At 45.1% G+C, this 27,664-nt stretch overlaps 1 protein-coding gene across 6 annotated transcripts in view; it reads right to left on the reverse strand.

Annotated features, from left to right (window-relative positions):
- PITPNM3 (PITPNM family member 3) overlaps window positions 1-24,616 on the reverse strand; it is a 347,956-nt gene extending 323,340 nt beyond the window's left edge. For 3 of the 6 annotated variants that reach the window (XM_074974517.1, XM_074974516.1, XM_074974513.1), the window contains exon 1: window positions 23,366-23,788. In XM_074974517.1, coding sequence (XP_074830618.1) covers window positions 23,366-23,387 — 22 coding nt within the window. In that variant the 5' untranslated portion in view covers window positions 23,388-23,788. Of the gene's footprint in view, window positions 1-23,365; window positions 23,789-24,545 lie in introns of those variants that run through there. The other 3 variants (XM_074974514.1, XM_074974512.1, XM_074974515.1) reach the window with 2 other exon arrangements.
- Window positions 24,617-27,664: the final 3,048 nt, after the last annotated feature.

Here is a 27,664-nt window from a genome sequence, read left to right on the forward strand (position 1 = left end):
GGGAGGGGCTCAAAGGCATGTGTAGCATTGGGAACTACTTTTAGCTTCTTTAATTTCGTAATTGATTAGACCATGTGGATACATGTTCACTTAAAGATTTGAGACTATTTGAAAGTTTCTGATGAAGGTTGCACCTTGAGTGGTTTGGTGAATAAAGAAAATATAAATTATTTCATGGGCTTGACTTCACACTGGGCAATCTAACAGGATTAATGGGACAGACCTTTTGGTTTTGGGGAGGAAATAAGCAGATATGAGCAAATGTTTGGCTATTCCCCTCCGCCCTCCCCCCCCCATGCTCTCCAGTCTCTTGAATGGTGCCGGAAGCTTAATGTTTGCTTCCTACACTTGCTAGATTAATCTGTATCTCACCAAAGGCCATAACCCAAACCTTTCTTTTGTTGTGAAGATAGCTCCGTTGTGTGTGTGAATAGATTTGACTTGGCGCCATTGATGATCAAATTCTATTCAAGGGTTGTCTCTAGATCACTGAAAATTCAGTTTATTTTAGCATTGTGTGCTTTTGAGTCACAAAAACCGCTTTGAAGATTGAAGGGGTACTTTTGCTAATTTAGTCCTCGCAACCTTCCAAACATGTAAAGTGTTCAGTTTCCATTATTGCATCGTACTACTTTCTTCTTGTACGGGCATATGCTGTAGATTTTGATTTAAAAAACCACACACATACTGGCTTCAATTGTATCTCATGAGGTATGTCTCCTTTAGAACGGTTTGGGGTTGTTTAGATCTCTGTCACCACAGTCTTGGAGAATAGATACAAGAAGAGTACAGCCATCCTTTGCTTTCCAGTTAAAAAAAGAAGAAAAAGAAGAGAGAAGGGATATAATGGAACCTGCCAAATCAACATCTGTTGGAAGCAATATAAGATGAGCCCATAGTGTTGTTAAAAAAAAACAAAAAGCTCCCCCTCACCCCCAAACACACGCATCTTCAGGCCAGGCGTAAGAGGGCAGAACTAGCAGTTATGGTTGAATTTGGTCCAAAAACCTAGGAACTGGTGGAATAGGCTGAATGCAGAGAGGTAATGAGAAAAAAAATAATTTCTGAAATATGAAAAAAAAGTTCACAGATCAAATTAGTGTAGCTTTGGCAAATGCAGTTTATCAGCTTTCAGACTCCTCTAGATTTTAAATGTGTGGAAAAACAAAAATCCCTCTTTCAGAGGTATGCATCATTCTTTCTTCACAGTAACTCTCTATTTTCAAAGTATTCTTTACATCCTAAAGATTTTCAAGAGAGACTACACCTGCTGAAGTTAAGAAACAGATTGACAGAGCCAGAACAGTACCCAGAAGTTACCTACTACAAAACAGGTCCAGCAAAGAAAATAACAGAACGCCACTAGCCATCACCTTCAGCCCCCAACTAAAACCTCTCCAACGCATCATCAAGGATCTACAACCTATCCTGAAGGATGACCCATCACTCTCACAGATCTTGGGAGACAGGCCAGTCCTTGCTTACAGACAGCCCCTCAACCTGAAGCAAATACTCACCAGCAACCACACAACAGAACCACTAACCCAGGAACCTATCCTTGCAACAAAGCCCGTTGCCAACTGTGTCCACATATCTATTCAGGGGACACCATCATAGGGCCTAATCACATCAGCCACACTATCAGAGGCTCGTTCACCTGTACATCTACCAATGTGATATGTGCCAGCAATGCCCCTCTGCCACGTACGTTGGTCAAACTGGACAGTCTCTACGTAAAAGAATAAATGGACACAAATCAGATGTCAAGAACTATAACATTCAAAAACCAGTCGGAGAACACTTCAATCTCTTTGGTCAGTCAATTACAGACCTAAAAGTGGCAATTCTTCAACAAAAAAATTTCAAAAACAGACTCCAAGGAGAGACTGCTGAATTGGAATTAATTTGCAAACTGGATACAATTAACTTAGGCTTGAATAAAGACTGGGAGTGGATGGGTCATTACACAGAGTAAAACTATTTCCCCATGTTTATTCCCCCCACACACACTGTTCCTCAGACGTTCTTGTCAACTGCTGGAAATGGCCCACCTTGATTATCACTAGAAAAGTCCCCCTCCCCCCGCCCTCCTGCTGGTAATAGCTCACCTTACCCGATCACTCTCATTACACTGTGTATGGTAACACCCATTGTTTCATGTTCTCTGTGTGTATAAATCTCCCCACTGTATTTTCCACTGAATGCATCTGATGAAGTGAGCTATATCTCACGAAAGCTTATGCTCAAATAAATTTGTTAGTCTCTAAGGTGCACAAGTCCTCATTTTCTTTTTACTGGTTTCAGGTTCCACAACAGTTGGAGCCAGTTTTGAGATGCTTTGAAAGGCCCCAATCTTAAGAAAGCACTAAGCATACACCCGCTGGGGTGGTGGACACAATAGGCCTCTTAGTGTCTCTAGTAATTGAGACACCCAAAACAACAAATTACTTATGAAAATTTGAGCCTATCTATAGGTGTCTTCCCCCCCCCCACCCCCCCGGTCAATTCAGCCTTGTATTTTCCCAAATGCTTTTGAATAGCTGCTAATTGCACAACAGGGACTCAAAAAGGATTGATTGTTTATTTGTTTTTTTTTTAAAGCCACGTATTGTTGAATGTAAGGAAAATAAAAGCCTCTAAAACCTATGTACAATAGCCAGCTAAAAAACAGCTAAGGAGAGCAGTCTAAGAAAACTTGCTGGTATTTAATCAAATCAAAAGTGAACTTGCTATCTGTCCACCACTGAATCAGTAACTTTATAGGTCTGACTTTTTTTTATTATTGCTATTGGATGCCTACGTTCATGGTGCCTATGAAAGTTCTATGCCTATGAAAGTTGCATCTATGATAGTCACTTCCCTGCACCTTCATCTGTTTACACCATTGCCCATCTGATGGCTGATCACATTCCTTCCATCACAGCTCCTCTGACCTTCAAAATATTTGACACACAAGGTGGGCGAGGTAATCTCTTTTATCGGATCAACTTCTATTGGTGAAAGAGACAAGCTTTTGAGTGACACGCAGTTCCTCTTCAGGTCTGTTATTACTTGCTATTTCTCAGTCTGCTGCATTATGCATCAGCTCTGCTTCTTGCATAGAAAAGTAACCTAAAGGGGCCTGTTTTACCATATATTTCTTTGAACAGTTAAGGTTATAGTTCCACTGGCCCTCTCCAGCACTTTAATCTTTCAGAAATTAAATAGTAGGGTTTGACTTTTAAATAGTTCACCCAGAGTCAAGCTACCTTTTCATTTAAATTCTCAGGAGCAGGTCCTCGGTTGATGTAAATCAGTGTAACTCTATTCAGCCACACTGATTTACACCAGCTGAGGATCTAGCTCTCATGCAGTGTTTTTGCTGCAGCACAAAACTTTTACAATGCAGAACGCAAATATTTATTTTCTGGTCTTTGCCAGTGAACGTTTATTTTATCACGCAAAAGTAATTCAGTCAATAGACTTTTGATATAGAGTCAGCCCTGTTCTCTCAGTTGGATACAATCAAATGTTTGGTGAATCAATTACTGAATCCAATAGGGTTGAAAATCATCTATCAGGTACGACAGATACCAAAGGCTTGAAAATTTAATACAAATTCTCAAGGAAAGCTGACAAAATTCATTAACATGAGTAGAAACTATTAAAATCAACCAACCAGCCCATGAAATCTCTGTGTACATTAAAATAAGCAAACAGATAGATGCATGCCTTCCTTTCAGCAATCAGAAGTGCCTGTACCAGACTCAGCATGAACTTAATATCTGCTTCTTTTCAATTTACTTCATCTGCTCAACATCCACCCGTTTGTACAGCTATGAGAACATCATACTTTGGAGGCTCTTGGGGCAAAAAAGTGTCATAGGGTACGTCTACTCTGCAATCAAAAATACGATTGCAACATGTGTAGACACACCACAGCTAGCTTCGAACAATGGTTATGAAGCATGGCAGTACAAGCTATCACCGTGAGTGCATACCCAGGGGGTCATACTGCCCATGCTGCCATGACTTCGTTGCTATTGTTATGAGCCTGGTAGATCAAAACTAGATTGAGCAGGTCTACACATGCTCCAGTCACATACTCTGCAATGTAGACCAACCCTGTGTGAGATAAAGCAAGGACTATGTTGTGCTTTTCAATTCGAAACAAAAGTGCAACATTTCAACCAAAAGTTAATTTTACTAATTCTTGGATGACATCAAAATGAGGATACTCACACCTCCTTTGTAAAGCACTTTTTGATCGATGGATGAAAAGTGCTAGAAGAACTAGGTATTGTTTATTATTTTTAAACATTCAAAACAAATCAGCATTATGAATTTAGAAGCACTGAGAGCAGGAGAATTATGAGCCCTTTTGTTGGCCATGACAGAAAATGTTTTTCCCGTTACCCTCTTCTTCCCCTGAGTGGCCAAGCCAAAAACCAAACAAACAGAGCCAACCAGAGAGGAGCAAAAATCACCCCAAAACCCACAGCTAAGCAGAACAGTGGTACAGCACCCCTGGAAGAAGATACTTACAGCAATGCAGGGCCACTCCTAGAACCAGCCCTACATTGGAGGCTAACACTTCCTAAAGTAAAGGCTTTGTAAATAGCAAAGCCAAGGCTAAGCTACAAATCTGAAGATCCTAGTTAATGCTTTTTTTTTTTTTTTTGGGGGGGGGGGGGGAATGACATGTAACAATAATATTCTATTTGTTACTATAAACAGATTTACCAGTTCACGGGGGGCCTGATCCCTAGCCCATCTAAGTTAACTGGAGTCTTCCTATTCACTTTTATGAGCTTTAGATCGGGCCCTCAAAGTTTCGCTTTTCGACTGACAATCCGACATGCCTCCCAAAACACTAAGTGTTAATGAAACATTAAAGATATGAAATCAAGAATTCAAGGATGAGACTAAATAAAGCTAGGACTAGAATTTCAATTTTAACGATGTCCCTGTCTCCTTACATCTAGTCTTTTTAGACAATTAAAAATAATGAACTAACATACTTTCTGCAAACCTCAAATACATTAAGGTGCAGTTCTCAGTCTTGACTAGGCTTGATTTTCAGAACTCAGCAAGATCTACAAACAAGCCAAGTTGCAAGAAGAAAATTACTTGGAGAGAATTGTAATGTGGATCCTCTTAAAGAAACAAACCAGAATTAAAATGTCCTACTGATGCTCAGCTAATGGAACCTACTGCATATGAATATGCCTGTCTCCTGACTAATTCTCCTTTGTATAGGAGACACAGATTTGTGGCCTTAGATTTAAGCAGCTAACTACACAGAAACCAAATTGTAAGTGACAAAATTCTCTCTACATATTGCAGTGTTTTGAGAAGAAAATGTTAAATACTGATGTCAGGTTTTCCTTATGTTGTTTTGTATGGATTTGCAAGAGAGGGGCTCCAGTAGAACTAGATTTATGCACTTTTCTTTGCCCTTTAAAATACTTTATGATAATCAAGATTACAGTCAGCTATTTTCTTCTGTTAACAAAATTTCAGTTGTCACTTCAGTTGTCAAAACAGGGAAGCACAAGCGTGCGTGGCTGCTGCTCGATTAGGATTCTACTGCAGACACATTGTACTGTTAGCGTTAAAATGCTAGTTCCCAAAAACACACTCTGGATTTCCTTTATGCAAGTCCAGTTTTTACCTCCACTTTGCCACTCCCATTGTCACATGTGTGCACAAACACAACTCATTCAGGAACCAAGCAAGGTTATTTCTCTTTACATATTTTGGATAATAGCGTCCACATAGTAAATTAATGGAGTTCTTAGGATAAAGCTATCATGCCTGTGAAATATGGCTACATTTCTTGCATATCTTCAGTTTTCATCCTTCTGAACATAGCATGAATGAACCGTGTCATTCAGGATTTTAAACTAGCAATGTATAATGACGACTCCCCCATCCCTTAGCATTTAAATGTACTTCTAAAATATTATCAATCTCATGCAGCCACGAAGAAAATCCAACGGCCTCATTTTGGTTGTAGTCCTCAGGCTACGTCTACACTACTAGCACTGCTGCAACTGTACCGCTGTAGCGCCATAGCATAGACGTTAAAGGGGTTTTTCCATTGCTGTGGTAAATTCGCCTCTCCAAGAGGCAGTAGACAGGTCAACGGGAAAATCCCTCCATCAACCTAGCCGTGTCTTCAGCAGGGGATTAGGTCCACCTAACTATGGCACTTGTGGCACAAGATTTTTCACAGCCCTGAGTGACATAACTTGGTCAGTCTCATTTTTAAGTGTTTACCAGGACTCGGAGTTATTTTCACAATTACAAGCAGCAAATATTTGTCCAATCCTAGACTCGCTGGTTGGCATTATGCTTCCCTCTCCCAACAAAAGCTATTAAAAAAAACAAACAGGATTTTTCTGCAAAATATTTGCCAATTTATTAACTTAATCCTGCAAAACCTTATTATATCACCAGTCCTACTGACTCCAGTTTGAGAAAAGGAGGGCTTTGTGGTTAAGGCACTGGACTGGTCAGGAGACCTGTATTCAGTTCCAAGCTCTGTCAGACTCTGTGTGACCTTGTGCAGGTCACTCAGGCTACAGCTACATTTGAGAGCTTAGCAGCTGCACCACTGTAAAGCTCTCTAATGTAGCCACTTTAAGCCAACGGGAAAGCTCTCTCCCGTCAGCTTAAACTACTCCATCCCTTGCGAGTGGTGGTAGCTATGTCAGCGGGAGAAGCTCTCTCACCGACATAAGCAACGGTGTGGACAGCACGATGTCAGTGTAACTTATGTCGCTTAGGAGGGTGATTTATTCACACCTCTGAGCAACATAAATTATGCCGACGTAAACCATAGTGTAGATATAGCACAGTCTCTGTGGGCCTCAATTCCACATCTGTAAGACTGAGATAATAAACAAGATAGGCAGCTTTGTTTAGATTGCACAGCAGGGACTGTCTCTTAATAGGTGCATACACAGTGCCTAGCATAACGGGGCCCAGTTCTCAGTTAAGACCTCAAAGCATTGCTTTAATAGCAATAATAAAGTAGTAATCATCTCTCACACACACACATATAAAGGCTATTCACGAGAGCAAGGCTTGCATAACAGGGCCCCTCAAAGTTGTTTGATTCAAAACACTGGAAGAGATCCCTAGATCTTAATGATGTAAGATGGCTCGGGGGAGGGAGGAGCGATATGACCTGATTCTTTGTGCAGATCGTGTAGTTAGAGATGAATTTGGCCCTGTTGATTAGAATTTGCAAGAGATCAAGAGTAAAGTGGTTGGACAAGGATGCTGTATCTGCTAATTAAAGCTAGAAAGGAAGTTCTCTCTCCTCTCAGCTTGCACTGCTCCTGAAAAATATGATACTTGAGCTCTTCACAAATTCTATGGCAAGAGGTTGGATATCATCAGATCAGATATTGTGAAACTTTAACAGAATTATAGAAAAAGGGAGAGATAGGGGCATTCCCTTCCCAGACTGTTTTATTCTTGTTGCTACTGAAACGAGATCACAATTTACAATACAAGGGATGTGTGACCGAATGCACCCCTGTATTCACATGCTACATACTATTGTAATCTTTGTGCAAAACACACCTTATGAGATATCATTTGAAAACTAATAACTCACTGGTCAGTAATAGTATGGTGACATGTATGCAGCAACATAAGTTATGAAATCCCCCCCTTTGATGTGAAAAGCACGTGTTCAAACTCAAGTAACCCCAATTGGGTAGGTCAAAACACACCTGTCTTAAACAAAGGGCTGTAAGATGTAAACAGAGTCCTCAGACAACAAGAGGGGGAAGAGAGAAGATTAAAAAAATATATATGCATTTCAGCATACCCGTGTGAAAAGAAACAGCACAAGACCTCCTGCCTCCACCAGGCTCCAGGTCCCCTTACTCTCGGCTGGAAAGAACTAAGGGTCATGCTCTGGAAGATGCTTTTCGAAGTGTGACTGAGCTATAAAAGTGAGGGACAAAAAACACCTCAAGGCATCTCTCCCTTCCCATCTTTCTTGACAAAAGAAACAGCCGTTAGACCTTGGGAGCAGATCCTGACCTGAAACTTGGTCAGCAATGCTGCTGAAAACCCATGGTAAGAATTTCACCTTGAACCAAGTCTAGTTTGATAAGTTCAGTACTAGGAAGCATTTTATCTGTATTTTTCATGTAACCATTTCTGACTTTAAATTCCTTAATAGCTGTACTCACTTAAAATCCTACCTTCTTTTGTTAAATAAACTTATTTTGGGTCTTTAATCAAAGCTAAGCCAGTGTTGTGGTCAAACTGGGCTGTGTGGTATCTCCTTTAAAAGAAACAATTTTTTGTATATTGTTCCATCACAGGGACCACACACCTAAAATATCTGAACTGTCCAGGAGAGGGCTGGACAGTACAGAACACATTTTGGGGGGAGAAAATTCAAGATTGGGAAGGTGTTGGGGTCACACTGCAAGCAGTAACCAACGCTGGTGGAGGCCAGGGTGTGACTGGTGGGTGCTGCTGGGGTCAGAGTTGCTGAACCAAGGCTGCAGCGACACACAGACGTTCAGGATGTGACCTACATGCTTGCAGGCTGTTTGTGAGCAGCCAGGTGGGAACTACACCAGCAAGGCATTGAGAGGCACCCACAACTGCAGGCGTGACAGCCCCTCACTGGTCTGGATTGCACCCCAGAATATCATAGGATGGATGATCTGTATAATAATCAGTGCATTAGATAAGGCATCTGATTTACTTGTTGCTGTGTTTTCTGAAGCAATGCAACCAGGAAATATAACTATTAGCAGCTTTCATGAAAACAGGTGTCTTTCAGAATTGTAAAGTAATTACTAAGTGTACTAATTTATCATGTTGCTCCGTCCCCTCCCCTAAAAAACACACACTTCACGGCTGCTCTCCTAGTGTAAACTGGTAATTAAAAAGAAAGTCACTCCTGAGCAGTGTTAAAATCAGTTAAAGTAAGATTTCCAGTGTATAATAAGCTCATTAACCAAATTTACCCATACTAGACTTTAATTTCCTTAGCATTAAGATGATTAAGTTCACAGCTGAAGTCTATAACCTATAACCATAAGGCAGAGCACCATACACAGCCAGTTGCATTCTCTCATGACTCACTGGCAACGAAATGGCTTCACATGGCTCAAGGATACACAGAGCCAGTTCCAATCTTCTTGTCCCTGGGAGAATACCGTTGCACCCTGCAGTTGGGTCAGGCAGTAGATTGCATTCAGTGGAGGCCCATAATTTTTTGGCTCAACATCTGAATATCTCCTTCTCATACTCAAAAAGACAATTCTTGTCTCTCTCTTTCCAAGGCACTGGCTGGCAGAGGATTGTTGAAGATCTCGATCCACACCTGCTAGCAGGTCATTATTAGAATCCAGTCCCTCAAAGTCAGGCCTGGTGTAATTAGACACAACTCTGCTGCTGCTGCCAAACAGAACACACACCAGGGCTAAGTTTCATCCCAGATATTTGGGGGCCATAAATAGCTCTCACCTAACTGCTTATATGAAATAAGTTCGCGGTCTCAGCCCAGTTCCTGTGCGTATTAACCCCACAAAAGTTACCGCCATGGTGGTCCACGTCACTGCCAGTCTCAGCAGATGAGGACTGGAATGTCCAGGTAGACTAAATTCCCCTTTCTTCCACAAACTAGCAGGCCACATTCTGCTTTCAGTTACAAATCACAAAAATGGAGCGCCACCCATCCACGTGAATGGAAGCTGCAACTTGTGTTACAGAGCAGCATTTGATCTGGTTTCTCCAGGTCACGGCTGAGGCACATTGGCAGGGCAGCATGAGATGCTAGATAGAGGGCTTCAAGGGACATCAATTCAGTTTCTTTCTCTGTCTTTTAACATACATTAAAAAAAATTGGCATTTAATAACAATGCACCATTAAAGTTGTGAAATCAAGTACACAGATACTCAGCCTCATAGGACTGACATTTTATATATATATATATATGTCAGTCCTATCAGCACACGTCCAATGTGCCAAATTGCTCTGGATTAAGGGAACAGACACCCAAAAAACTACAGGGTTTTGTTTTGGTGGGAGGGGGGCAAGGATTGAGGCTGTGAAAGTCACCAAGTACCTTAGAGACCAAGCCCTTCCCCTGAAGTCAGTTGGAACATCAGACATGTTCCCCTTTACCTCAAGTTGTGCACAAATAACAGAACCACTTCTGCTCAAGCTTTCCTAAAAGAAAAGAAAATAGTTACCTTCAGGCAATAAACAACGCACCTGCAACTGTGCTCTCTCTGCATTTTCATGAAACCAATTTTCTCCACAATTTAAAAACAACCCCCCGCCCACCCGCAAAAAACCCAACCCCAAACATTCACCTCCACACTAACGCTGAAGGGCCCTAATTTACTATGGCATGCTATTGTTATTCAAGAACTATATGGTCTTAGCTAATGACACCTAGAAATATTGTTTTAATAAGTTACTTGTTATGCAGCAAGCTTGTTTATGATGTAAATTAATTCAAGTAATGAAATTCATTCCCCTCAGGTAAGCTATTACCTTCCAACTAGAATAAACAGAGGAGAGAAGTGATGGAACCTCACCTTTAAAAAAAGAATAAATCTGAGGTGGTATTAGGTTTGTGTTTGGTGCACAAAAAACTTCCTGCAAAACAGGAAGCATGTTTGCCTGGGGAGGCAATGTTGCCTAGTGAATGCAGCACTGGACTGGGATGCAAACCTGGGTTCTGTTTCTGGCTTTGCTACTGGAGTGGGAGAAGTCATTTCACCTCCCTGTGCCTCGGTTTTCCCCCCATCTGTAAAATGGGATGATACTTGCTCTCCTTTGTAAAGATCGATGGATAGAAAGTGGGGAATCATTGAGATTGATGGATAGAAAGCGGGGAATCATTATTTGCTAGCAAGGTTTCTGTTCTTAATCCAAGTTTGACCTCAGTCAAATTCTCCAATAAGCATCCCCTCTCAATCACCAGTCTCCAAAGCGGAGGCTGAAATATACCTCAAAAAGGCATTATTGGGTGTTTTAAGACAAGGTCTTAAGGAAATGTCTGTGGCAAATCACTTGGTGTAGTAGGAAAGACCTACAGGTGCCTAAAGTTGTTAAAGCTTTACTCACACATCTTTGCATTTCTCTTTAAGAGGCACATGCTTCTGTCACATGCATTGGCTTGTTTGAATACAAGGTGCTCATGTACCCTAACACAAATTGTATTTTGCCCACCAGATTTGTGTAAAATAAATGGCTGGCTTATACAATATGACAGCAAAAAAAATAAAAAAAATTGGGAAGAGAGCATGGCGTAGTGCTCAAACCTCGGAACGAAGGTACATCTACAAAGCAAATAAGGAAAACCCCACAGCAGCACATCTCAGAGCCCGGGTCAACTGATGCAGGCTCACACTATGGCACTAAAAATAGCAGTGCAGATGTTCCCACGCAGACTCTTACTCTGCCACTGAGATGCTGTGGAACCTTTTTAGATCTCCTGTGATGCTACCTGCCCAGCTGAAAAAAAGCTTCTACAAAAATTGCTCTTTCCAGTGGAGTTACTCAAACAACGTACATCATGATTGTTTGTTACAACAGTATTGGGCAAGTGAAATGAAGGTTGACGTAACGGAAGTGCAAGGAACACAGTATTTTCACGACTGTTTATTTTGTATTCTATACTTACCTTGAAAATGACAAAGAGGATTTACACATTTAGGGGAAAACCTGCACATACTACTGAACATAAGGCTTACCACAGTGGAACTCCCCAACGGCTAGATTTTAAATCATCGAAATGTAGGGCTGGGTGGGACCTTGAGAGGTCACCTAGTCCAGCCCCCTGCACTGAGGCACGGTTAAGAATATTTAATATGTATCGAAGTCAACAGAGGGACTTGCATTGACTTCTAGGTGCTCTGGATCAGTACTAAACCCTATGCTTGGCTTTGTTTGCAGAACTGGATCCTTACGTATACCTGTATCACACAGAGAAGATTATAGAAAATGCAGTGAGGCACATTACTTCTTTACCAAGCTAGATAATGGAGATAAATCAACTGACAATGTTTCCAAAGCTGCCGAAAACACTACCATGTTCATAATAGAATTATTGAAGAGCATGAATTAGTCTCAGTAGAAATTAACTGAAAATAGATGCCATTGCAGCCTTTCCCCTTGTTAGAAATTCAAACAAAACTATGATCAGTTTGAATTCAGGAGGCTTTTTCCACTATAAAAAAAAGGGCAAGTTGCTTTTTCATTTGGAAACAGACTTGGGATGAAAGCAGTGACCTTTGCAGTTAGAACATAAGAACGGCCATACTGGGTCAGACCAAAGGTCCATCTAGCCCAGTATCCTGTCTTCCGACAGTGGCCAATGCCAGGTGCCCCAGAGGGAATGAACAGAACAGGTAATCATCAAGTGATCCATCCCCTATCACCCATTCCCAACTTCCGGCAAACAGAGGCTAGGGACACCATCCCTATCCATCCTGGCTAATAGCCATTGATGGACCTATCCTCCATGAATTTATCTAGTTCTTTTTTTAACCCTGTTATAGTCTTGGCCTTCACAACATCCTCTGGTAAGGATTTCCACAGGTAGACTGTGCATTGTGTGAAAAAATACTTCCTTTTGTTTGTTTTAAACCTGCTGCTTATTAATTTCATTTGGTGACCCCTAGTTCTTGTGTTATGAGAAGGAATAAACAACATTTCCTTATTCGGGGCAGCAAGTTATATGGGCCTGTGGTGTCTGTGCTCCAGGAATATTCAGGGCCGGGTGCCCGGCTCCACAAATGTTCGGGGCCGGGTCTCTCCCCCGGCCCCGCCTTAAAAGGGCCCGGGGGGCCCCAGCTGCCACCGGCAGCACAGCAGAGCTAAGGTAGGCTTTCTGCCCAGTCTCACTCCGTGCCGCTCCCGGAAGTGGCCGGCACATCCCGGCAGCCCCAGGGGGCGAGGGTGTCTCTGCACGCTGCCCCCGCTCTGAGCGCCGACTCCTCAGCTCCCATTGGCCGGGAACTGTGGCCAATGGGAGCTACGGGGGCATGCCTGCAGGCACCAGTGCGCGGAGACTCCCCGGCCCCCCCTGCCTAGGAGCTACTACCAGAGGGGTGTGCCAGTCACTTTTGGGAGCCACCTGAGGTAAAGGCGGCACCCCTCACCCTCTCCTGCACCCCAACCACTCCCTGCCCCAGCCTAGACCCCGCACCCAAATTCCCTCCCAGAGCCTGCACCCCGCAGCCCCTCCTGCACCCAAACTCCTTCCCAGAGCCTTAGGCAGGTGGGTGGGAGAGATTCTGTTGCCTGCGTTGTGCAGAAGGTCCCTTCTGACCTTAAAGTCCATGATTCTAGGTGTGCTGGGGGGTGGGACTTGGACCCGTTCTGGGCACCACCAAAAATTATACAAACCTGCCGCCCCGTCCTTATTTACTTTCTCCACATGAGTCATGATTTTATAGACCTCAATCATATCCCCCACCTTACTTGTCTCTCTTCCAAGCTGAAACGTCCCAGCTTTATTAATCTCTCCTCATATGGCAGCCGTTCCATACCCCTAATTTTTGTTGCCCTATTCTGAACCTTTTCTAATTCCAAAATATCTTTTTTGAGATAGGGTGACCACATCTGCACACCGTATTCAAGATGTGGGCGTACCATGGATTTATATAGAGGCAATATGACATTTTCTGTCTTATCTATCCCTTTCTTAAGGGTTCCCAAAATTCTGTTCGCTTGTTTGACCGCCCCGCTGCATATTGACGGGATGTTTTCAGCGAACTATCCACAATGACTCCAAGATCTCTTCCTGGAGTGGTAATAGCTAACTTAGACCCCCATCATTTTATATGTATAGTTGGGATTATGTTTCCCAATGTGCATTACTTTGCATTTATCAACTTTGAATTTCATCTGCCGTTTTCTTGCCCAGTCACCCAGTTTTGTGAGATCCTTTTGTAGCTCTTTGCAGTCTGCCTGGGACTTAACTATCTTGAGTAGTTTTTTTTATCATCTGCAAATTTTGCCACCTCACTGTTTACCCCTTTTTCCAGATCATTTATGAATATGTTGAATAGGACTGGGTCCAGAACAGACCCCTGGGGGACACCACTATTTACCTCTCTCCATTCTGAAAACTGACCATTTCTTCCTACCCTTTGTTTCCTACCTGTTAAGCAGTTACCGATCCATGAGAGGACCTTCCCTCTTATCCCATGCCAGTTGCCACTGAATGCTGTTACATAATATTCTTTTTCTAGTCTGCTTTTCTGAAGCTACAAGAGCCTTCCTGACTACCCACTAAGTTACCTAACAGAGCTGTCTGCATAGCGCTATTTAGCAGCTATGCTACTAAATCTTACTAGAGGCCAAAGTAATACATTGTTATTTTCCAGTGGCTTCATTTTAAATTTGCCAGATTACATGTATAAATACTAAACAGTCACTTTAAAATATACCTTTACAGTTGGGATGTCCCAGCTGAGATCAAGACCTCCATGAAGGAAGGCACCATTCAAACATATAGTAAGAGACAGTCACTGCCCCAAAAAGCTTAGATAAAGCAAAGGGAAAAAATAATATTCTCTCCCTTTTTTGCAGATGGGGAACCCAGACAGAGAGAGATTAAGGCCTCAGTCCTGCAAAGAGCTGCATGCAGGTCGACCTACTGATTTAAGTGCAGCTATGTGGGACCCAGCCACATAGACCTCATTGAAGGATAAGGATTTACACGACTTGCCCAAGGTCACACAACAAAATCTGTGGCAGAGATTGGGATTGAACCCAGATCTCCCAACTCCCAGTCACAAGGCCAACAGCCATAATGGTGGCACCGTACGAACCTAAGGAGTTGGGATTTATTTCTCATTTGAGAATCTCTCTGATCTAACATATTGTGATGAAATAAATAAATATATCTATGTTCTTAAAAGTTAACTCTGAGGCCAGGTCAACACTTCAAAGTTAGGTCAACCCACCTACATCACTTAGGCGGGGGGGGGGGGGGTGGGAATCCATGCCCCTGAGCAACTTAGTTAAGCCTAACCACTGGTGTAGATGCAGCTAGGTCAACAGAAGAATTCTTCCACTCACCAAGCTACCACCTCTCTGGATTAACTACAACCCATCGCTACAGTAAGTGTCTACACTGAAGCACTACACTGTACCACTGATATGTCTTCACTAGGCATTTCTAGTGAAGACATATCAGCTCAGAGGGCCCAAGTATTCCTGTGTGGCTTCATCTAGCACAGGGCTGTGCTTAAGCTACCACAAAGTATGTTGTGGGTTGCTCAGACACACTGCCATGTGTTTTTAATATCGTGTCAGCAGCTTTTCCTTTTAAGTAATAAAAGATCTACTACACGGCGAAGAGCACAAGGGAACTAATTATAAGATACATTGAACAAACAGTTATTTGCTGTCAGAAAAAACCCTCAAGGTCTTGTACAGCTCAGAGACATTTGATTCAGCTTTTAGCTGTTAAGCAATAAATCAGCTGAGGTGCTCTGTGCATCAAGCAGGGGACAGGCATAGCTCATCTTTACTAAGCAAGCTGCAGACCTTCCACTGGTTGCAGCTCTCAGCCCCAGAGGGAGGACTGAACTGAAATTGTAAACCACTCTATAGTTATGTTAGTGAGAGAAGGGGAGGGAATAGTCTTTAGGACCAGAATTTTCTAAAGAGCACAGCTCCTATATTTAGGCATCAGAGTAAGCAGCCAGACTTTCAAAAGACTCTAGCACATTGGGCAAGAAAGTCTGGCATTGAGTATCACAATGGGAACTACTGAGTTCTAAGTGCTCCTGAAAAGCTGGCCTTTATTTCAGGCTTTCATTGGGAGCTGAGCTCTCTGGAAAAATCTGGCCCCATCTCTGGGTGCTGACTGCTGAGCACCTGAAAGTCTGGCCAGGAGCTCTTTGGAAAGTCTGATCCAACCGGCCCAGGGGTGGCCAACCTGTGGCTCCGGAGCCAGATGCGGCTCTTCAGAAGTTAATATGCGGCTCCTTGTCTAGGCACCGACTCCGGGGCTGGAGCTATAGGCGCCAACTTTCCACTGTGTCAGGGGGTGCTCACTGCTCAACCCCTGGCTCTGCCACAGGCCCGGCCTCCCATTCCACCCCTTCCTGCCCCCTCCCCTGAGCCTGCCATGCCCTCACTCCTCCCCCGAGCCTCCTGCACACCACAAAACAGCTGATCGGGAGGTGCGAGGAGGGAGGGGGAGGCGCTGGTCAGCAGGGCTGCTGGTGGGTGGGAGGCACTGGGGGCTGCTGACGTATTACTGTGGCTCTTTGGCAATGCACACTGGTAAGTTCTGGCTCCTTCTCAGGCTCAGGTTGGCCACCCCTGTGCTAGATAAAAAACCACAGTTCCAACAGCAGTTGCTCTCTGCTCTGCTGTGCTCAAGATTAAGGTTCCAGAGTGATGGACAATATCCTTGACTAGGGCTTTGTAGCAGGAAAGTCTGGTGACCAGCTGGCCTAGAGGTCAGCTCACGGTCTTACAGTTTCTGCCGGCCTAGTCATCCCACAGGGGGCCCTGGCTGTGGCCTCAATCATCCCCTCATGCTCCGACTGCTCCCCCAAGAGACTGGTCACTACAAAGAAGCAGTGAGGCAAGGTAGGGGAACCAGGGCCCACCCACTGCACCGGGTCCCAGCCCGGGGCCTGAGGCATATATCAGAGCATCCAGCCAAGTTATGTTTCCCTTGGGTCATTTCCTACCAGTCGGAGTGCCTCAGTTTGGGGGGCAGTTGCTGTCTTAGATTCTCAATGTCCTGTTCAGTCCGTCACTCTCTCTGGGCTTTCAACTCCCAAAGAAGGCCAGGGGGGAGTGGGGAGCAGAAGGGAGGATACAAGTCCTTGCTACTAGAGTAACCTTCACAAAGCTGTTACACCTTCTTGGCACAGCTCTCAGCCTGGCTTCCTGGTGCCACATGCAGCTCATTGCCTTTCTCCTGGGCTACCAGCTTCTTTTTAATCGGTTCCTCCACTGGGAGCATGCCTTGAGGGGCAGCACCTCCCTAGCCCAGTATTGCTCTGTTCCCTGCCCTGGTTCAGTGTGGGGCCCGTAGATCCCATCACAGACTTGATTCCCCCACATTTGAAGTCAGTGGAGATTTGCCGTGGAGAGCGGGATCGACCTGGAAAGAACAGCAAGTGGTACTGAGCAGCTGGACTTGGTACACTACATGAGCAAGAGAAAATTAACTGAAGAACAGACTTGGTTCAAAACAGTTGTTTACTCTCTTCTGCTTCACATCAAGGGGGTCATCTGCTAGTCATGACTCGTTCCCAGGCTTGTGGAGTTAAGAATGAAAACCAGATTGCTTCAAAATGAGTTCCCACCAGACAGATGCCCATATCACAAAAAGCAATCACAATGGGTTATCTTGGTGGCAGTCTCTGCAGACAGAGGCCAAAAAGATTAAAATGGGCACGGTGAATTATCTTCTTGCCTCCTTTGGAAGGGGCAGCTAGATCAGGATTTCAGCACGCTAGCATGGGGAAGCTTGGACAATGGCTAGAGGATCTCACTCTGTGGTCAAGTGCAAAATTCACATGACCCATCTAAAAATATTAGTCATTACTCCAAGGCAGCACCCGGCTAGAGTTGCTGGGGTTTCTCCTTATGGTAACAGAGTATGATCAGTTAGAGCAGGGGATGGGGCATTAGGACTCCTGGGTTAAATTCCTGGCCCTCTCATCCATAAGTGCTCCTGTAGGCAAGCCTGCATTTCAGCTGCCCCTCTAAAATGAGACAACTCCTGAGATTGCTGCATATGAAGACACCATCATAAAGTGATGACTAACTAGTCATCCGCTGAGCATCACGGGGCGGGAGGGAGGGGGGCGGGGGGAGAGAAAAATCATTGGATCAGTCCATTATACTAGGTGGCTTTAAATTTGCACCAGATTCTTCCCCTATTTTATTCTTCATCAGCCTCCTAGTCATACGTTGTCTCCTCTCCGTGTTTTGTGCCATAACAGTGCTAACTAATAGCCTCATTTACTTCAAGGACTAGGTGACAAGAGGAATTCATTTCCAATGGCATTATTGGTATATGCCATGCTGTAAATTTGCACTGCACTTCGCAAACAGAGCAGTCTTTTCAGGAGGGACAGGGAACATATTATTTCAGTAGCACCCAGGACTGCCGATCATGGACTAGGACCCCATCATATGAGATACTGTATAAAATACCTCTTCCAGGCCAGTCCCTCAGCAGGTGTAAGTCAGCACAGCTCTTTAGCCCTACAGTCTAAGGTCCCAATCTTGCAATACACTGCACGGAAGCCAATGGCTGCACCCCACTGAAGTCAAAGGTGTGCCCATGAGCAGTGATTTGCAGGCTGAGGGGCCAAGTCAAACATTAGGGGTTCATAAAAGGGTGAAGGGAGGACACAAGGAAGGAAGCATCTCCTGGAAGTAGGGGTTTACAAAGAAGAAATTTTAAAAGGACAAGAGGGAGTGGGAGCTTGGCAGACAAGAGGTGGGAGAATGTTCCTAGCATAGCAGGCAACAGAATGAAGGATAAGAAGCCAAGTGTATTAAAGAGACAAAAAGGAGCAGTGAGGCAAGGCTGAATGGGGAAAGGGGAGGAAGCCAGAAAGGATCCATTGTGCAATATCACGTAAGGCTTTAAAGGTTAGGACAAGGAGCCTGTATGCAACACAGTGACTGACAAATTTAGGCAGATGATTAGAGGAGGACATGGCCACAGTGACAGAAGAGGATGTGGACCATAACCATGGCAGATAGGGAAAACCAGAAAGGAAGTTACAGTAATCCAGCCAAGAGATGGTCAAAGTCCAGACAAGGGGGTGAGGGGTGGTGTAAAGACAGATGCGTGGGTTTGGGGGATGCTGAGGCAGTGTTTGGAAAGAGAGACTGGATATTGGGGGAGATGGGAGAAGAAGGGAAGAGGGAAGAGTCAAAGAGGACACTGAGTCCAGAAGACTAGCAGAGTTGTCAGCAATGAGAGAGAAGGAAACCAGAGGGAAGGGGGTTATGGCAAAAGTAAGGAGTCCCATTTTTGAAAGACTGAGCTCAAGAAAGCCTTGGGACACACAACGGAGACATCAGGGGATGTGATACCAGACAGAGGAGGAGATGTCAGGGACAGGAGTTGACTTTGGAACCATCTTCTGGACAGAAGTAGAAGTTGAAGCCAAGGGAGCAGATTAAGAAAATCAAGGACCAAGCCTTGACAGCCATCAGATTGGGAAGGGGAACTGAAGAGGAAGAGGAAGAGCAGCAGCAGCAGCATCTGAAGAAAGTCATCAAACTAAGAGGAGAACCAGGGGAGCCCACTGCTGCTGAAGCCAAGAGTATGGTTGGCTCTGTCAAAGGCGGTAGAGAGCATAAGACAAATTAAGATAGTCAGACTCAGCCAGAAGGGCTACCCTGTAGAGCAGTGGCTCTCAACCTTTCCAGACTACTGTATCCCTTTCAGGAGTCTGATTTGTCTTGCATACCCCCAAGTTCTACCTCACTTAAAAACTAGTTGCTTATAAAATCAGACGTAACATACAAGTGTCACAGCACACTATTACTGACAAATTGCATGCTCTCTCATGTTTACATGTAATTAATGAAATAAACCAATTAGAATATAAAATATCGTACTTCTATTTCAGCATATAGTATATAGAGCAGAACAAAACAAGCCAGTGTCTGTATGAAATTTTAGTTTGTACAGACTTTGCCAGTGCTTTTTATGTAGCCTGTCATAAAACTAAGCAAATATCTTGATGTACCCCTGGTTGAGAACCACTGATGTAGAGGGATGGTGACAAAACACTACCTAGGGCTCGAAAGAGTGCAAGATGCAACTGTTCCTCATCACCACCACCCTCAGTATTTTGGGCTATCACAGTCTTTTCCCATTGGACCCAATGTTTTCCCTCTAATAACATTTCAACAATGACTTGTCCCTGGCTATCTCCCATACTTCCTTCGACTGGCAATTTTGCAGCAGATGGTGTAAACAGGCCAGCATACATTTGCTGAACAAGTACAGAAAACAAAAACATCCACATCTGCCTGTGAGCTACTATTTTAAGCAACAATTGACATTTTTGCTCTTGCACCCTATGGTGTCTAGTGGCACTGGGGGGGGTGGGAGGGAGGAGAGAGACGACAAGCTAAGCTGCGAATCACAGACTGAACTTTTCCACAGTTTCTCTCAAATGTGGTATATGTCCTAGATCTGCTTCTTGAATCCTTAGACAGTGACTCCCCCACAGTAGAATTCATTTCACCATCCTCTCAGCCAGCACCACCGCCTCCTCTGACTCTCTCTCCCCAAATCCATAGAAGATATGAAAAGGTCAGAGAATATTCAACAGGTTGGGCTGCCTGCGCCGTCTTTAAAGTACCCAGCTTTCACCACAAAGTACCTGTATTTGGCTTTCTGGGTAGGAGTGAACATTGGAGTCACGGCAGCATGCTGTAAAGTGATGCAGAAAGGGAAGACGACAGGTAGTATGCTGCAATTGCTGTAGTGCTATCTGCACTCATGGGCCCGGATCCTGAAAATCCTAGGCTCCAATCTGCACATGCTTAAGCACATGCCCCCGGGGAGACACATGCCTGAGTATTTGTAGGATTAGGGCCTCACTCCAATTGCTCAGCATCTGAAGAACCCACCCCTAAGTCAGACCTCCCGATCAATTTAAAAAAAAAAAAAAAAAAAATCAAGTCACACCTTTTACTGATGCAGCCTAGGCAAGCAACAGACTGAGTCTGCCCCTCCAAAACTCATTCTCCCTCCCACCATGATCTCACATGTAATTTGATATTCTGATCAAATGCATGAGTGGGTGGACCTGAACCCCTACCATGCTAGGAATTGAAAGCAGTGGCCTTGGAAAGGTCATTTCCCCTGTGTTTGCAATGAAGTCTCAGATCTGAGATGGCTCGACACCAGGAAACAGCGATTGCCATGCAGGTAAGGTACAAGCAAGTCACACACACATTTCGGTACATTTGCATAATTTCTGTTCATACCGATAGGCTCAGCAAGATTTCTAAAATGTAGCTCATTTCCATTGCTCCTCACACAGGTAGCTCTGGAACAGTCCCTATAGATAGGTTATTGATTTTTTTAATGCCTCTTTAAAATAAAAAAAGGGGGGGGGGCACCAGCCTCTTAAATTTGGCATAAAAGTTATATTTTGTTTAAACTCCAAGATCAATAAAAATGTAACCTTCATTTATAATCTTTTAAAATTCTGTGCAAACCTAGCTGAGTTTAAACAAATAAGCAAATCCCTGCAGTGAATGCAGCCCAAACATCAGTGAAAGACTTTCCCAATTTTCATTGTGAAAGGGGAAAGAAATGCAAATCAACGTATGAGAAGGTCAACTGGATTTTTTTTCCACTCTTTCAAACAATTATCTCCTTTTGGTTTAATAAGTTTGTTTTGTTTAATAGCATGTTTGCATTTTGGTTGATTATTACTGTTCTCTATTTCAAGGGCATCATTTCTCAGGGGCTGCCATCTGCCCAATGTGATTTTTCTCCTGCAAGCTAAAGACTTTTGCTTTTGTTTATAAAGATGACAGTGTCCCTTTGAAATCTGAGATGGAGAAAGGTGTCCTCCCCTCTGTAACGAATCCATTTGCAGACAACAGTGGTCACAAATACCAGACAAGTCTGGCACACACAGACATTGCTGCAAGCCTGGTTTTTAGCCCAAGTGAAGTCAGGCCTTTTGCCTTCAAAAACACAGGCCTCTCTGCACAGGAGCTAGAAGAAATCACCTTTTCCTGGTAATCCTCATAGGTTCCTTATCTTCTCCGCTGGCAAACCACTAGAAGGCAGCATCATCATCAAGTGCATTGCACCACCTGCCTTGTCTCATTTCAGTGCTCTTTCCCAATGCATTTTCAGCAGCTGATACCTAGTGGAGCATTCCTAAATCGATCCCTGCAACACACAATCTAATGGTACATGCATGTTTCTAAATCCATTCGATGGGTAATCCAATCCAATGGGATGTGCGGGGGAGGAAGAAAGATAAAATTTACAAGATGAACCAAAACAAAAACCCCAGCGCCTGCCCCATCTCTTTGCCTCTTGGCAGATAAAGAATCAGCACTTCGTCCTGCAAGCCTTTTCTGAACACATGGGTTAGCTTAGTAAGTCTACGTGGGGAGAGGCACCAGTTTCACTGAGGAAAGAAAATGTATAAAGTGGTGTTATTCTCAAAAAGCAGGGTTTCCTTCCAGATCTCTTAAAAACCCATTTCAAAAAGCTGCTTCTACTTTCTAGTTCACTCACTCTTTCCCCCTTTTCAGCAAGGGGGTAGAAAATAAATAAAGGAAGTCATGGTGGAGCAGAAATCATTTAGGAAGCCAGTCTAAATTAAAAGTGAATCTCAAGCGATATAGCCGTTGATCCTTGCACTCCCTCTCAGATTCTTCCCCCTCCCATCCCCCAAAAGAAGCCGTACTCAAGATTTTCAACAATGAAGTGTAAAGATGAATGAAAACCACATGCGAGGCTTTCAGCTAAATACTAAAGGCACCGATCAAGAGGAAACAGCCTCTTGGGAGCCCAAATAAACTTTGCTGGGAAAAACAGGAGCTACTTAAGCGGCGTTTCCATTCAAGGAAAAGTTTGTGTGTGTCTTTGCACCTAGGAAAAGGGCTTCATAGCTCTATGTATACAAGAGAATGGTCAGGCTAGCTGCCTGTGGAAGTAATGGCTGGCTAGATCCCAGGAGAAGGTGCATGCTACCAGAAACCATGCAAGTTAACACTACGTGACTTGCAAGAGATTTCTGTCCTGGTGGGGCAATATGACAAGGCAAAACCGGAGGGGGGAATGCTACAAAGGGAGCTAATCGTGCAATAAAACTCTGCCTGGAGCCCTGACTCCTGCAAAACCACGGCTAGGAATCAGATGGCCGAGCACCGCAATTTGGAGACGTGCATTGGGGAAAATGGACACGCAGCTGCCCCCACCCCACAGCCGGGAGCAATGCGATCCATTCAAACGCCCGCTTCAGGAGACGAAACCAGAAGCTCCCCTCAAGCGAGCCCGCCGTCTGGCGAACTAACAAGGAGCTCGCACCCTGGAGGCATGTGCCCAAACCATCCCCCGCCGCGAGCGCCAGAGCGAGCAGGAGCGCTGCACCGGAGTCACACACCCCGGCCCCGAGCGCCCACCCAGGTGCGGGCCCCTGGCATGCAGACCGCGCCCCCTGCGCCCCCAAAGGGGCAGCGGTCCCATGCGCTTGGGCGCACAGAGCGCCCCGGCGCTGCAGCCTCCCGCAGCACCCAGGCGTTCCCTGAGTTTGGCGCTTCCTTCTCCCCCCACCCCGCCAGCACCTGCGCCTCCTCGCTCGGCCAAACCCGCCCCCACCTCCTCGGGCAGCTCACCTGGGCGTGAGGCTTTCGCCATCTCCCCGGGGCTCCTGCCGCCGAGCCGCGAGTCCCGCACCTGCCCGAGGCCGCCGCTCTCCAAGCCCGCTGCGCCCCGGCGGCTGGAGCTCTCCTAGCGCGCAGGGGAGACGCGGCGCCTTGGCCACATTGGTTTCCTTCGGCTGCCTCTAGCGGCACCTCTCCCGGGGCTCAGGCTGCAGCGCCGGGAGCCGGAGGGGAGCCGCCGCCAGGGCACCAAGCGCGGCGGCGGCGGCTGTTTCTTCCTGCAGCTCAACCCCCGGTGTAACGACACCCGTTAAAGGCGCAGCGGACAATTCCTGCCCCGGGAGGGAGAGGTTAGCAGCCGGCGCTGCCCTCGCCCAGCGGCTGGGACAGTTTGGGATGCGGGGGACTCTGTGTGCGTGTCTCTCGCCAAATCAAGATGCTCACGAACTGCGGTCCTGAGAGACAAATACATACAACTCCCTCTCCCACCGCAGCCTTCCCTCTCCAGCGGAGGGGACTCTCAGGAGCGCCCCTCAGCCACCCCGTCCCACCCCACAGGCTGGGGAAAGGCAATTGCTAAGGACAGCGTTTGGAAGCATGCGGCTGCGACACTGTCCCCCCCCGGGCCCAGCCCTCCCTCCAAGAGCGATCATGCCAGGGTCTCACACTGAAACAGAGCGGGAGCCTTCCTCACCAAGAGAGGCTTTTACGAGCCTCTCCACAGGAGAGAGACCGGTAAAGCCTGCTCTTCCCTCCCCGAGACACGGTGATCTGTCTCCCTAGTTCGGATTAGGTCAGCAAACGGGTTTCGCCCCTGCGTCTCTTTAAAGCAGAGCCGATTCCTCCCCTAAGGAATTCAGCAGATCTGCGACGATCCCCTTCCCACACACTCCCGTCAGAAATAAGCAATTCCTCCCCCCCACACCCCAAAAGTCACTCAACGCCGAATTGGGATTTGATTCCCTTAGTCCCCACCACCAACTCCTTCCCGGCGTGGCTGGGCAGTAGATTTGTATGGAGGAGCCGATGCAGAAGAGCCCCCCATCCTCGAGTAATTTTTCTTCATTCCCAACAAATGGATAGCACAGAAATGACAGGAAGCAGCCAGCCAGTGGTTTGTGGTCCTTTTTAAAAAAAGCTTTCTGAATTAACAGTGCTATTCCTCATGATGATTCAGGGGAGGATCATGTACCTGAGGATCTGGTGCAGAGCCTCAGAAGAGGAGTACTCAAGACGTAGGAACTTTCACATTTTGGTTTATTTAGGGCTGAAATGTCTTTCCGTTTGACCAAGCTATCCCCTCCACCGCGCCGTCCCCCATAAGCCTCCCATACATTCCCCCCCCCCCCTGAATTCACACGCATCACTAGCTGTCCCTAGGTGATGGTACAGTTCCCAAGTCCCAGCAAGGGACCCTAACTGCCCCTCTGTTGCTCTGGGAAGATGACACAAGTCCCCACTTGAATACCAATAGAGAGACTCAGCCAGTTTCCTCCAGTCTGACGTCAATGGCCAGAAGAGAGAACTGGGAAGCTCTGACTGATCAGCTGCTGAAGAAAATAAAAGACCACATGGGCTAAACCCTGTCCCTCAGATTCCAGTGAGAGTTTTGCCCTGGTAAGGATGGCAGGATTTGGCCCAAGTATTTATGAGCAACAAAAATAGAACAAAGCTAAAGCTCATTCTGCTGCAGCATAAAAAAAACCCCTACCCTGAGAGGAAGTGACAAAGCAAAGAGGCGGCAGCATTTTGGAAGAGTTAAGGATATAACAAAACCAATAAGCCAGATCCTCTAATTGCCTCTTTGATCACCTTTTAATCGAAAGTCTTCAGGTTACATGGATCTCCAAAGGCAGCCAGTGCCCATGCAAAGGAAGAGGATGCCAGAGTCATTTAGGCAAACAAAAGGAATGAAGCTCTCTTATAAATAAAATCTGAGGTTTTTTTTTAAATGTACAACACCACACACACACAGAGTGACCATCACACCCACAAAGAGCAGAATGAAAAAAATCATGCATTTTCCTCTGCTTGACGTGTGTCAACACACCAACACACAAAAAGAGGAAATTGCTTTCCTCCCCCCATTATGCTTTTTGCGGGTGCGATGTGGGGTTGAATATTTTGGAGTAAAAAAGGGGGCCCACTCCACAACTGGGAGAACTCCTACTTAATGTGGATTAGGAGAGGATGTAGGTCCAGAGCTGGAAGCAGGCTCAGTGACAGGTAAAGGATTGCTCTATGGATCCAAGAGGATGAGGTGCCTGCAGCCAACACTTGAAATCTTGCAGCTCCTCCTACCTCTTCTCCTGCAGCTGTGAGGGATCAGGTGTATCCTATGTGTGCCCCACTCCCAACTGTAAGGATCTGCCCTTAATCCACTACAGCTCCCAGTGATTTCTGGGACAGGATGGGCACCCCAGTAAACATTGCATCTTGATGTCTGCACTTATATGTACTTGCTAGTGTACTGGCCTAGTGGATAGGGAAGAAGCACTAAGTGTGATAGATCTTGATTTTATTAAGGCTTTTAGCAGTCCCACAGGACGTTCTCATAAGCAAACCAGGGAAATGTGTTCTAGATGAAATTACTATAAAGTGGGTGCATAACTGGTTGAAAGACTGTACTCAATAGTTCACTGTCAAACTGGGATGGTGTTTCTAGCAGGGTTCTGCAGGGGATCAGTCCTGGGTCCGATACTATTCAATATTTTCATTATTGACTTGGATAATAGAGTGAAGAGCATGCTTATAAAATTTTCAGGCGACAACAAGCTGAGAGGGGCTGCAACCACTTTGGAGGACAAGATTAGAATTCAGAACGACTGAGAAATTGGAGAATTGCTCTGAAATCAACAAGATGAAATTCAATAACTATAAATGCAAAATACTACACTTAGGAAGGAAAAAAAAAATCAAAAGCACAACTCCAAAGTGAGGAATCACTGGCTAGGCGGTAGTCCTGCTGAAGAGGATCTGGGAGTTAGAGTGGATCACAAATTGAATGAGGGTCAACATTGTGAGTCTTTGCCCTAGGGAGCTCACAACATAAAGGCACAGGCAGTCCCAAGGCAGGCAAGTTGTTTGGAAAGTCTTCCAGCGACTGACCAAGCTAGTCTTGGCACAAAGCCTGTAGATGCAAAATGAAGTGTGCAATCACACAGTCACTCACAATAAATGCCACTGAGATCAATATTTAAAAGCCCAGAGAGGTAGAGTGACTTGTCTAAGGTCAGAAGGCAGAGCTGGGAAAGAGACACACTCCAGGAATTCTGAACACCAAATCCCTGACTAAGCTAAGCCTACGATTTACCTTCATTCACCGATGGGTGATAGTGCTCACCTGGACAGTTGGCCCAAAGCCACCGGTTCCCCCCTGCTGTTTTGCATGAAGTCCTGGTTAAGAGATCTGACCAAATGACTATTTCTTGAGGACATTCCAGCATCACTATGACACAGGCCAAAAGAATTCTAAAAGATGACTAGACAAGCAGATGGGTCTATGGGGCTGTGTTACCGGGGGGGAAAGGGGCATTCAGATAAATAGCTAGCTACAAGGTCTGTGCCACTACTAGGTTTGGAAGTTATGCAAGTGACCCCTGTACCAATTTAAAACAAACCACCTCCTAGGGAAGAAGGCTTCAGTAACTGACAGGCTAGCTCTTTAGGATATCATCTGATCAGAATTGATAGTGCTTGACCAGCACTAGTTAAACAGGGCAAAAAGGAACAAAAATAAGTGTAAACACTGGCTGATTTTAAGAAGTGCTTGAAAATGCATGAAGCAGCTGAGGGATAAATCATGCATGACAAATCTGTCTACTGGAAGAGTCGATTTATCATAAAGATGATCATGAAGGCAGATAGCATGCAAAACAATATGGACCCACAGCGATCGTCCTCTTCCTCCTTTTCACCAAGAACAAGCATGAGCGCCAGGCTTTGCCTTCTTTTATGCCCATCCAACCTCTCTGAAGTCAGCAGGGGTGTAAGCGAAGGCAGAATTTGACCCACTGCCTTCTAGTTTTACCCCACCACTTTTAACCCACAAAAACTCATTGGCTGGCATTCATCCCTGTGCAGAAGGCCAGCACAAAATATATGCTCCACTTAAACCCTGTTTTGATGATTAAATTGGGACTTATTTCTGAGGAAGTCTCCACTGCAGGCTAAACCTTAGTCTGCTTGAATAGTCTTTGATCCTCCCCTAATTCTACTGATCAGCAGCTTTTTATTGTTCAGTTTTCTCCTGTATTTTTTTTAAAATCTCTCTTTTGATTCACTTGTGCATCAACTTTTCATTATACATCA

The sequence above is a fragment of the Natator depressus genome, chromosome 17 (assembly GCF_965152275.1).
Source record: "Natator depressus isolate rNatDep1 chromosome 17, rNatDep2.hap1, whole genome shotgun sequence".
NCBI lineage: Eukaryota > Metazoa > Chordata > Testudines > Cheloniidae > Natator > Natator depressus.